The sequence below is a fragment of the Helobdella robusta genome, assembly GCF_000326865.2.
Source record: "Helobdella robusta unplaced genomic scaffold HELROscaffold_48, whole genome shotgun sequence".
NCBI lineage: Eukaryota > Metazoa > Annelida > Clitellata > Rhynchobdellida > Glossiphoniidae > Helobdella > Helobdella robusta.
This window is the reverse complement of record NW_008705215.1, coordinates 598,129-611,546: the sequence shown is the minus strand read 5'-3', so window position 1 is coordinate 611,546 and position 13,418 is coordinate 598,129. Positions and strand designations below refer to the sequence as shown.

Genomic DNA, 13,418 nt, shown 5'->3' with positions numbered 1-13,418 from the left:
TTGCATATATGTACGCACAACTGCCACACATATTATTGACTGTATAACATGAATGTATGCTTGTAAAGATACGAAACATGCATCTATCTTTTTCAACTGTTGGTACTGCGAGTTTCCAAGTTACATACATTTATTGAATTTGCTATTTTTGTCAGGGTTGCTATAAATCAGTCAGGGTTGCATTTTGTGTAGGGATAATAAATTGAGAAGTTGAACTTTAACCTCAGGCCTCACTTTATGACATCTTATGCAACCTCTCAAACTTATTAATAGCTCCGCTCTGTACATTAACATACAAATTAAACGATAAAATAAATGGCAGATAAGCAGCAGAATTACTTCGATTTATCAACGTCAAGTGTCCTTGAGTAGGTACGCCGTTCTCGTAATTGTGTAGAAATATGTTAGCTGCGTGCATTCATTCACCGCGTCATTCTTTCATCAACACATATATCAACACATATATAAAAACATTCATACATACATGCCCACAGTGTGTGGCTGGGCATGCATGTATGAATGTTTTTATATATGTGCGTATACAAGCTACAAGTGCTGGAGTTTCAAACTGTTCAACCTTATTATCTCAAATTCAGATACTTAATAATAATGTGTAACTTTTGAAGTTATTCCTGTGTTTTAGTGTATAGGCCTGCGATTGACTAATTTATCACTTGTCAAACACCGAATTAAAGGTTGATTTAATTTTATGAAATTTATATGTGTGTGTGTTTTGTGTGTGTGTGTATGTGTGTGTGTGTATGTGTGTGTGTGCGCGCGCGCGTGAAAAACAATTGTATAAAATAGCCGCGTGTGGCCGCCTTGATTGCTTCTTTTTCACGGCATGACAAACATTTTCAATTGAAAATCATATCAATATTTTAATAAACTGTCTTTACGGTGCAACTTTGTTGTATGTTATTCCAAGACATCTAGCAGACATTTGGAATGCGAGTAGAGCATTAATAACGAAGCATTAGGCCGTATTGAACGTTGCTGAGCCACACTGACGATGAAATGCAATCGTTCTTGATTGCTGGGACTACTAGACTGTCGGACTGAAAGATGATTTTTAATTCATTGCGTTGTTGAACATTTTAAACAATATAGTTAAATGTCAACAAATTTTAAGACTACAACAGAGGAGAAAATTGAAGTTTTACAGGTAGAAAAGCATTATTGTAAGTTGTCGTAAATAGATAACGCAATTAAAATAAATTGTCATAAATGGATCAATCAATAAATCAATCAGTCAGTTTTTAAAGTGCCATGTCTGCGATGTTTGACAGCCCTCTCCAGTAAATCTTATTAACAGATGGGTCTTGAGATCCGCTCTGAACTTCGTAAGTGATGGAGAAGTAGTCAGAGAAGGAGGTGGAGAGTTCCAGAGAAGCGGGCCCGAAAAAGCAAATGCAAATTTAACTTAAGAGTGTTTAACAGGAGTTAAGAAGTGAAATTATATGACGCAATTAAAATATATTGTCGTAATTAGGTAACGCGATTAAAATAAGCAGTGACCTCTATATCAGTTCACTTCCTATGTCCCATTATATCAGATGCAAGACATTTTGCAACCGGATTGTGGGAGCCGGGAGTCGGTCGGAGATTTGGCCCGGGTCGGATTCTTTTCATCTGACTCCGGAAAATGTTATTTTATTAAGTAAAGTTTTTTTCTCAATTTTTTTAAGATGGTGTTTTTTGGAAAATAGATGTGTGTAGCAATAGGTATTCCACTTTAATACAAAATAAATGCTAAATGATGTCAATAATTTTTTTAGTTAGTTTTAAAACATAAAAATATAATAATTTTATTAAGAAAAACAATTACGTTGACTGATTTTAAGTGTTTTGTTCAAATATTTTCTATCTGCTAGTGATAATAGGGTAAAATTATGATGCGAGTTTAAAATTTTTTCTGGGAGTCGGAGCCGGAGTCGGGAATCAGAGTCGGAAATTTTTACCCGGAGTCAGAATTTTTTGATGGGACGGAGTCGGATATTTTTCATCCGACTAGGACACTCTATTTGCAACACACGTTGCTAAATAAGGATACCCTTTGCGTTGAACAACCTTAGCGACAGTAATTTGAAATAATTAAATTCAATACACATATCTTGTAGACATCAAAAAATAAAATTTTTGCAAACGGATTTGTTTAATACTTTTATAGCATGCATATTTAATATGTATTTAATGACGACTCGTGAAAAATTTCAAATTTCGAAAAATGGCTTGGACCGTTAAGGAGCTTGGCCACCTTATTAACACATTCGCTTAACAATATAAACTGCCTAGCCGTAGTCATTTAGTCTTGGTTCTCGAGCGAATGTTTTGTGAGTAGCAGGCAGGAGATTATGATAACTGCGATTGTGGAAGGACAAAATGTCGGCAAACCGTGAAACCAAAGAAAGTAAACTAGCAAACATTCGATAGAGTAATGCAACATAAGAAAGATTAGTTGTGTGCCGTGCCTGAGCTCCCAAGTTGGATTCCAAGATGAACATGCAAGAAACCTCATTCAGCGTTTGGGGTGTCACGATTAAATGTTTACATAAAGGATTGTTTAAATGCTTTGCTCGAAATTTAATCTAAAATTTAAGACGAATAAAAAAATACCCCTTGAGTACGTTTAAATAATTTTATTCATTTGCTTAACGAATGAACAGATAACTAAATGATGAAAATAACCAAGGAAACCTCAATCCATGTACATCATCATCCTCATCATCGTTGTCATCATCAGGCCACTGACGACGAAAGGAACAGTGGCCTGAAGGAGCCAGTCAAGCAACACTCGATCTTATCTCAACGTTCAACATCATGTAACTTCTTAAATGACTTGAAGTGTAATGATAATAACTTAGAAAGGTAACTCAACAATAATAATAATCAAGTACAACAACAAAACAGGAATAATAATAATAAAACGGTAATAATAAGAACACCAAAAGGACATAATAATATCAATAAAAACAAACAACATCAGCGTAAGAGCGAGAGATATGAACACGAGTTAGCACGTTGCAACATGTTCAATGACGTGTCTGACATCTCTATCAACGACGAACCATCATCATCAACAACAACAACAACAAAAATAATAACAATAACAAATAAACGGCATTGAATTGTACGAAGATAAATACACACGTGCAAGTTAATTACATGAATTTTATGAAGATTAGGCCTAGAAATTTTTCAACAACGACATAACGTATTATATACATACTGAATTATAAACATAAACACACACACACACACACACACACACACACACACATATATATATATATATATATATATATATATATATATATATATATATATATATATATATAAGCACACAGGATATATAGTGTATGCGTTATGTATGTATGTATGCATGAACGTATAATTTAACATCATTACCATTATTTATATAAATATATATGCGTACATATACATATACGTACAAATGTAGACAAGTAGACACATGCCAACGTGCAGACATAAACAGACAGACAGACGGATGTAAATACAGACACGGACATGAAGCATAAGAATTAAGGCATCATCTAAATAACACGAGGAACAACCAACATTACGTGATCAACTGAATGAAGAATTGCAAAGGTGAATGAATGAGTAAATGAATGAATGGATAGAAGGAAATTATAGTTGAAATAATTACAAGTATCAATATTGTCATTGAGTGAATGTATGAACGAACGAACGAATGTAAAAGTGAACGAACATATGAACGAACAATTGAAAAGAAAAAAAATTAAATGATTGGGTAAATAAGCTTATAAAGCTTACACAAACACACGCACGCGCAAAGACACCCAGTTAAACACACTTATATATATATATACATATATATATATATATATATATATATATATATATATATATATATATATATATACGAGTGTGTGTTTGAGTGCGTGTGTAGGTTGCATACATGTATGGACTGACTGATCAAGTAGATAGATAAATTATTCACAAACGCGAATGTAGAGCTATCTAATCTTAGAATGGTGATATCACGTCAGAACCATCATCATCGTCGTCGTCCTCACCGTTGTGATATCCTTGATACTGTTACTTTAAGAGTATCATCTTTAGGATTTTCACTATCACCTTCATCATCAGTACCACCATCAGCATCATCAGTACCACTATCAGTATCGTCATCATCATCATCATCAGTACCACCACCACCACCACCATCATCATCATCAGTATCGTCATCATCATCAGTACCATCATCACCATCAGCATCCCAACTGTACCACCGTCAGTAAGTAGGACTATCCTGTTTCCATCATCATCATCATCGTCACTCACAAGCATTGAAAACAAACCATTGCAAAAAATTTTACGAAAAATAAAATTAAATACATGAGCACGTGTGTGTGTGAATTTATATTCGTATGTGTTTGTGAGAATGTATGTATGTATGTACGTATGTGTGTTGCATATGTTCGTTTATATATTGGAATACATTACATGCGAAACGGATAGATGGATAGATAGATAGACAGATAGATAGATAGATGGATAGATAGATAGATAAATAGATGGAGAGCGAGAGAGAGAGAGAGAGAGAGAGAGAGAGAGAGAGAGAGGGAGGGGGAAGACATCAATTACATAAACACATATATAGAGGCACGTGTGATTACAGCAGTTGTGGCTGGTTGAAATACAATTCAACACCATCGTAACTACCATCATCATCATGGTCACCACTATCATCATCATCGTCATCACTCTGACATCATCATCATCGTCTTCATCACCATCACCTTCCTCATCATTTCTGTCTGTTTGTCACCATCAATCCCATCATTACTGGCTATCATTGTTTTCATCATCATCATCATCACTTTCATCATCATCTTCACCACCACCACCATCATTATCATCATCAGTTGCTATTTTTAGCACCATCAGAAAATCCTCGACGTCAAAATCATCAACTGACCTCATTATAATAAATAACCATCATCAAATCACCATCATCAAATCATCATCATCTGAACTTTATTGAATTCTATCACCATCATCTTTTCGTTCTTTTGCGTGGGACAGCAATGACTTCATACATGAGGCGGTTACAAGGATGATTGGGGAGTAAAATAATATTTATAATTTATTATTATTATTATTATCGATGTTGTTTATTATTATTATTTTGAATAATTTTAATTTATTATTATTATTATCATCATATATATTATTATTTATACTCTTTCAGTTGAAATGGCTAAGGTGAAGAACTTAGACGAAAATTTCAAATGAAAGTATAATTAAAAGTAATAATAACAAAAACAACAAAAATAATTATTAATATTATTATTATTATGATAATAATAATATTAATAATAATAACAATGATAATTAATAATAGTAGTAGTGGAAGAAACAAGACACAACAATGATAAAAATAATAATGCGATATAATACGAACAACAACAACAACAATAATATTAATAATATTAATAATAATAATGATAATAATAATAACGGTAGTTAAAAGAATGAAATGATTTCTAGCGCAAATTCAAGTTGAATCATTCTTGCATTTTAACGCGGAAAACTTAAGAAGCGACATCTATCTACAAACGAGGAAGTGAGTGATGGAGTGAGTGAGTGATGGAGTGAGTGATGGAGTGAATGATGGAATGAGTGAGTGAGTGAGTGAGAGAGGGAGTAGTGAGTGAATGAGTGATGGAATGAGTGATGGAGTGAGTGAATCAAAATGAATGAGTGATTGATGGAGTGAGTGAGTGATTGATGGAGTGAGTGAGTGATGTAGTGATGGGGTGAGTGAGTGATGGAGTGAGTGAATCAAAATGAATGAATGACGTGCATATCAAAACCACAATAACAGTAAGTGAATGATATAAATAATAATAATAATAATAATAATACAAATAATAACATAATATAGACAAGAAATAATTAACTAATTGAATAATTAGGATTGATTAATTGGTCGAAATGTTGGCTGAAATAAATGATAGTAATTAGACGCAACTAAGGCAGAGATGATCAAAGTGAATGACGATGATGATGATAGTGATGATGACTATGGTGGTGATGACGATTGCAAAGATGGAGAGATGAATAGACACAATTAACAAAAGACTTTCCAATGTTATTTAATTAAAGCTATTACCAATGCCATGTCTGCATCGCCTAACTGATACTGTTGTTGACGTCATCTTTGTGGTTGATGTTATTATTATGGTGGTTGTGTTGATGCTGCTGTCGTTGTGGTAGTGGTGGCTGCTGTTGTGGTGGTGGTTGACCACCAGATGGAGTTTTGGCATAGTGCCATCAGCGATAATCAAATATTAACCAGTATAATGATGTAAAATAATTAATTATTAACAATAAAAATAAAAATTATTATTGTTATTGTCAGCAACAATAAAAATAATAATAATAAAAACTATAACGAAAACACCATACAATGACGAGAACGATAATCTTCATAGAACGAATGACAACAAAAACACTAAAAACATTAATTATGAGGGCCATTTGGTATGGGCCTCTGAGTTTAAGGGTCGGTCCTCAAATCGTAATTGGAAAGGCCTCAAGAGTTGGAAGGGCCTCAAATGGGAGTTTGAAGGGTCTCAAAAAGGAGTTGGAAGGGCCTCAAAAGGAAGTTAAAGGGCCTCAAAATTGAACTGACCAAAAATGACCACCTCCATTTTTTTCTTATCAAACAATTTTTGAAAAATTTGGTTAAAAAAATCTCTGGTTGTGTTGGGAGACAAATAATAATAATAATCATAATAACAACAATAATAAAAACAACAACAATAACAAACTTATCAACATCAAAGAGCATAAAAGAGGAGAGATATATATCCAACTATATAGTGATTGTAGCACACAGACAAAACTGCACATAAATATATAATGAATAAATCAAAATGAATAATTAAGCATTGTAACAGGAAATGGTATTGTGGTGCAACAGATGAATGATAATATTTTTTTTCTTCACCAATTTCAAACGGGACTAACCGCGAACAAAATAAATCATATTCACTAATCATATTCACTAATTATATTCACTAATCATACTCGCTAATTATATTCACTAATTATATTTACTAATCATATTCACTAATCATAATCGCTAATCTTATTCACTAACTATCAGGATTTCTTTCTTCTTATTATGAATAATTAATAATAATAATAATAATATTATTATTATTATAAACAATAACTTATCATTATCACGAATAAAAATATCTACAGTAAAATATAGCCATAATATTATTTACGATAATAATTAATATGATTCTGAATGTGAATGATAAAATGAATAATAAATAAATTAATTAATTAATTAATAATAAATAATATGCATGAGGTGATGGACTGGCGGCTAAACAGGGTTTTATGAGGAGGTTGAATTTCGGCTATGTAGATGATGATCGTCGTCGTCATTATCATAATCATCATGGCCACCATTGACATCATCGTCATCCACCCACCTCTTATTTGTTCACCATCAAAAAACTTACCACATTGGAATAGGTTATGGGAAATTATTTCAGTTATGTGTGTGTGTGTGTCTTGCTACTGATCTTACTTTCACGATGCACACACACACCACACACACACAGATGTATAAGATGTAATTTGCCCGTCATCAAATAATATAAGAGAGACAGAGCTGACGTAGATGGTGCATACGAGACATCAGTACTTGAAGTATCAACGCAATGAAATTGACGGGTCGGTTGGAAGTAACAGCTCTGATGACAACGACGAGATTAGTGGCGGAGGCTAAGGTGGCGACGATGATTCAGATGGCGACAAAGACGATGATGACAGTGATAACGACAGAGGTGATGAATGAATGTGAGTGTGTGTGCGTGATTACGAAGAAGACGATAGCGTAACAGTGATGAAGACGAACTAGAGCTACCCCGTTGAACGATGAGATGAACCTTTGAAAGTGAATGAGATTAAAGTGTGTAGAGTTGCTTGCTTGCTGCCAAGTGATGTTGATAGTGAGGAAGGACTGAGAAAAATGAAAATGATGGGGCCTGAGAGAAATAGAGAAAGGAGAGAGAGAGAGAAAAAACAAAGAGAAAAAACAGCAAGAGAACAGTTCAAGAAGAATTAAGATATTAGATTGATTATTAAATGATTCGAGCAACCGAAATGATGAGAGTCGAACACGCGAACGACGGATTGACTGATCATTAGAAATTAAATCTGAAAGAAGGGACAATCTTAACGAAAAACGAACGAGTGAAGAGGGTTGGAAGGAGAAATGAATAAACGAGTAACTGAACGATTGACGGATTAATAACTCCAAAGAAATTAATAAATAAAAAATTAATAAATAATAAAAAACAGTGCAAGTAATTCGTGGCATGTGATAACATTCTTCCTTCATGTCTATATTCCAACTTATAACTAGCTAATTAAACGACCCAATCATTAAAAAAAAATTTAACATCGTTCATGTGACAGGAGCAAATTAGATTGTACTTATTTACATTAAGAAAAGATGCATAGAAGAAGATAAATTTAATCACGTTTTATAATGTTTTTGGCTGCTGGCTTTCCATACTGAATTGTCTATGTTTATGGTTGATACGATACAATAAATACGTCTGCTAACTTAAATTAATTAATCAATTAATTAATTATTTATTTATCTATTGTTGAATTTCCGTGACATCTAAATAACGTAATAATTATAATAATAATGATAATAATAATTAAATAATAATAATAATAATAATGTACATGATTTGTTCTCAATCAATCAATTAATTAATTAACCTTTCACAAAAAAATAAATAAATAATAACGTGTCTAGTAAGAATAACTGATCAACGAAAATAATGCATAAATTTTGGTAAAATACATAGATAAATAAATAATATATATATATATATTTATATATCAATGGGTATGTATGTAATATACACATAATATTAACCTTTAAATATATTTAATAATAATATATACCTGCAATAAAGGTAGGAAGTGATGGGAAAGATACAATAGGTGATGATAGCTATCTATCTTGTAAGATATACATATACATAGATATACACATATATATATATATCTCTTTTTACAGATATACTTATACATATGTATCTGTATGTATGTGTGTATGTATGTATGTGTATGTATGTATGTATGTGTGTGTGTGTAAATATTATTCACTAATAAATATATTGAGCGCCCTTAATAACGTTAGCAGATACATAACAATGACACGTTAATTCAAAATGATTTTTTATATGTATATATCGTTCGGCTCATACCAAAGAAACTAAATATTATCAGCCCATCACTATTTCCTCCTGCTCTGTGGACCCCAGGCAGGCGTGAACATGGTACTAGCGGGATTTCCAGCTGCTGGTCCCAAGTTAGGGAATTCCTCGATGGTGTTATTAATAGATTGCTGCTGCTGCTGCTGTTGTTGCGGTTGTTGTTGGCACCACGGGGCATCACGAACGATGAAACCTTTCTGTTGTTTGTTGGTGGTGGACGTGTTGTTGTTGCTGGTCGGCTGTTTGTTGTCCGCGGCGATGTCGTTGCTGAGGTTGTTGAAGAAACTGCTGATCGTCGGTTGCTGCTTGCTTGCACGGTGCTCCTCTCTGTCCACGATCTCCTCCAGCTGTCAGTGAGTGAGTGAGTGAGTGAGTGAGTGAGTGAATGGATGGATGAATGGATGGTTGAATGAGTGAAAGAAAACTTAAATGTTCAAGTTTCTAGACTCCTTTAAAAGTATTGTTCTATTAGAGCGTCGTAGCATATCAGGCCTCCTACCAAATATATAATTTGTATTACGCGGCTTTAGCTAAATGCTTGCTCCACAAATGCCCTTCTCCACTGGCACCTATTTTGACATTCGAACAAGTACACAACACACATCAAAACACATAATATACGATACACACACACGCACACACACACACACCCACACACATATATATATATATAAAAATAAAATAAATAAATAAATATATATATATATATATATATATATATATATATATATATATGTAGAAATAAAAAACACCAACATATTCGTCTTCAAGTGTGAGTAGGTGGTCCTTGCAGTCGAGCACATCATCCTCCTTGCCTGTGATGACCACGAGATCCGGGTTGTCATTCGACGATGGGAATCTAATGTCCACTCTGTAGTCCTCCATTATCTGGTCGGACAGTCGGTTGGTTGGTGGGTGGTTGGTTGTTGGTTGGTGGGTGGTTGTTAATTGGTTGGTTGTTGGTGGGTTGGTAAGTGGTTGGTGGGTGGTTGGTTGGTGGGTTGTTGATTGGTCGGTTGGTTGGTTGACGATTCAATTCAAGCAATAAATTTTCAATAGGTAAAATGCTAGTTTAACCTCACATTATTTATTATCAGCATATTTATCATCACCATCTATTGATGGTGATGATAAAACTCAGCAGCAAAAACTCATTTCAACGAACAACTGTAAAACTATCAGACCATCATCATCCTATGACAGCATAGCAACAGTCACCACCATGACTATTATCAACAACGTCCCATTCACCACCACTACTGACCTTATTAATGGATCTACCCCTGGTCCCAATTAAACGCGGATGAACTCTCTGATCAATGTAGACCTCCTCAATGTACAAGCTCTCCTGCCGCCATCACATGTTATAATGTATCATCATATCATTAGTTAGTTATCATTTTTATGCATCCTCATTTCTTCAGTATCATATACTTCATATTATTCGCAATGTATCGTCATATCATCTTCATGTATCATCATCGGTTGGCTATCATGTTCATATATCAAATATATATATATATATATATATATATATATATATATATATATATATATATATAAATATATATATATCCTTCGTTTATTAACATATCCTATTATTTGATGATATAATAATAATAATAATAATAATAATCACTATTAAATGTTCATAACAATGAAAATAAATTGTTATGTTTTATCGTTGTTTTATTCATAAAATGAATAAAACAACGGCGGCAAAATTGAAAACATTATTATTTGATTGCATCATTAAGTTGATTGTATGCCAAATTAAAATGACGACCAACCTTAATTAAACAAAGAGCAAAAAACTGAAATAATCACTTGCTGAGATAATTTCTTCAATATAAACGGCAAAGAAAGCACAAACACACTTCAAGCACCACACAAGAGGACGATGACCAGCCAAACATTAAGCATCACACAAGAGGACGATGACCGACCAGCCAGCCATACAGCGCTAACTAACCAGTTCCTTGACCTTCTCCAAAATGGCGTCTCGAGCGTCGTTGACATTCTTCTCGTAGCCCTGGATGACGATGATGTTGCTGAGGTCCACCTCGTCGGACACCCCATCTTCCATGCTGTTGTTGTCGGGGGATTTCTCGGGCGATGACTTTTCAGGGAACTTGATGTTGACGTTGAACTGGTCCCTGAGTTTGTTGATGGTGGCACCCCTCCGACCGATCAGAGTTGTGTGGTACTTGTGAGGCACATTCACTTCCAGCTTGAAACTTTTCAGTTCCTTTCAGAGAAAGTTTACAGTTGAAATGATGAAAACATGGAAATTTAGATCAAAAAGGATAAAATGATGAATTTAACTCAATTTTTCTCAACAACTGATCAATTAACATCAGTCAATGATTGACAACTCACTGTATCAACTAGTAGTTAACTATCAATTAACCAACCAATCAACGACCAGCCAACCAACAACCAGCCAACCAACCTACCAACCAACCAATCACCACTCAACTAGACCAACTGACCCTATCAAGTCTCTCCTTCTCCAGCAGTTCGACCTTCTTCCTTAACTCCTCCTTAACACCCTCCAGAGACTTCTTGGGTCCGACGATCTTGATGCAGTCCTTCCTGTCAGCCTGGGGGGGCACGACCAGGTTGACGTTGAACTCATCTTGGATCTGTCTTATGAAGGCACCTTTCTGACCGATGATCTGTCCGTGAAATTCGTGTGGGATCTCCATCTCTTCCGTTACTGGGATTAAATCCTGTGTAAGCGTGCATGTAGATAGGTGCACAAGAGGTTAGCTGAACTTATGCACAGCATATAATGTACACAAGCAAACGAATACAAATAAAAAGACAGGCAAGAACGAACATACTCTCACACACACAAGCATACAAGTATACACATAACACAACAGAACTCACTAGCATGGCCAATTTAGCAGCCTCACAGTTCTCAGGTTTGCCCGAAACGATGATGGGATTGGATGACTTGCCGTTGTGGTCCTCCCCATTACTCAGTTTCTCACCATTCTCATGCTGGTGGTCACTTGATTCGTCCGAAGCTGCACGGGGATTGAGTGATAGTGATGGATATCAATGCATTTGCGTGTTCATGCATGAGTATTTGTGGACTTGCGTGCATACAGTACAGTTTTAAGTCATTTCAAAATTGAACATGCAACACAGGAATGCGTATAAAGGACAAATTTCTCAACATGAACTTGAACATATGATGGGAAAATTTTCTTTGCATTCAAACCCGACGATGACAGCATACACGTCCCAACCCACCGACCTTGATCAACTCTCCTGTCGGGCATCTTGATGTTCACGTTGAACTCCCTGGTGATCTCTTGAATCTTCGAGCCCTTCGACCCCATGATGTTGCCGTGGAACTTCTGAGGGATGTCCACTTCAATCGTCACCTGGGACTCCTGGGAATGACGTGCCAGTGAATGAGTGAGTGAGTGGGCAAGTGAGCGAACGAACAACTGCGCAACATGAATTGCTTGAAGATGATGGTAAATGTTGAGTGTTATATGACTGTTTTTTTGAATTAGCAACATGAATTCATTGAAAATCAATCGACAAATCAACAACTAGTTCAGTTAGCACCAAAACAATTGAGCCAATCAACCGACCAGATCATCAATGATTTCTTCAATCCTGGCTTTTGCAGCCTCAACACATTCCTTGGCTCCCTTCAGGACCACCTTGCTGCTCTTCACACCTGGTTTCGGGAAACTGACCGAAATGCCACCGCACTCATCCACAATCTGGTTGACCACCTCACCTCTGCGGGCCGTGAAGTGCCGATGATGTTTCTGGTCTATTATGATTTCCATCTCTATTATGTTCTCCTGTTAAGAAGTAGGTAGATTCACTCATCAAGCAAGCACGATGTATGTTTAACCTTGTAGAAATTATCATCTGAACCATAAATTTAAAGCCAGTTACACATTTCCTTAAAAACGAGTTATGAACAGACGGCATCAACACTGACCAGTCCGGCAATTTTAGCCTCGAGAACTTGCTTGGCCTTCTCGACGGCGTCCTTCTTGCCGATGATGGTGATGAGGTCGGGGTCTGGATCTCTTGGACTAGCGAATGAGAACCTTACGCCGAGTTCATCTT

The 13,418-nt window shown here is 35.2% G+C and overlaps 2 protein-coding genes across 2 annotated transcripts in view; one reads left to right on the top strand and one right to left on the bottom strand.

The window, feature by feature from the left end:
- Positions 1 to 1,114: 1,114 nt before the first annotated feature.
- On the top strand, positions 1,115 to 3,017 carry HELRODRAFT_178484 (hypothetical protein; the record flags this gene model as incomplete). The annotated part of the gene is made up of 5 exons (XM_009026579.1): positions 1,115 to 1,165; positions 1,290 to 1,374; positions 1,493 to 1,647; positions 2,744 to 2,868; positions 2,987 to 3,017. The coding sequence occupies 5 exons, from the start codon at positions 1,115 to 1,117 to the stop codon at positions 3,015 to 3,017; spliced, it is 447 nt and encodes a 148-aa protein (XP_009024827.1).
- Positions 3,018 to 8,321: 5,304 nt separating this feature from the next.
- HELRODRAFT_114382 (hypothetical protein) overlaps positions 8,322 to 13,418 on the bottom strand; it is a gene marked incomplete at its 5' end in the record, with an annotated part of 18,162 nt that continues 13,065 nt past the window's right edge. Inside the window, 9 exons of the mRNA XM_009026578.1 lie at positions 8,322 to 9,658; positions 10,068 to 10,199; positions 10,576 to 10,659; positions 11,284 to 11,559; positions 11,804 to 12,043; positions 12,207 to 12,346; positions 12,580 to 12,718; positions 12,926 to 13,144; positions 13,288 to 13,418. The exon at positions 13,288 to 13,418 is cut by the window's right edge and continues 91 nt beyond it. Coding sequence (XP_009024826.1) covers positions 9,332 to 9,658; positions 10,068 to 10,199; positions 10,576 to 10,659; positions 11,284 to 11,559; positions 11,804 to 12,043; positions 12,207 to 12,346; positions 12,580 to 12,718; positions 12,926 to 13,144; positions 13,288 to 13,418 — 1,688 coding nt within the window. The 3' untranslated portion in view covers positions 8,322 to 9,331. The remainder of the gene's footprint in view (positions 9,659 to 10,067; positions 10,200 to 10,575; positions 10,660 to 11,283; positions 11,560 to 11,803; positions 12,044 to 12,206; positions 12,347 to 12,579; positions 12,719 to 12,925; positions 13,145 to 13,287) is intronic.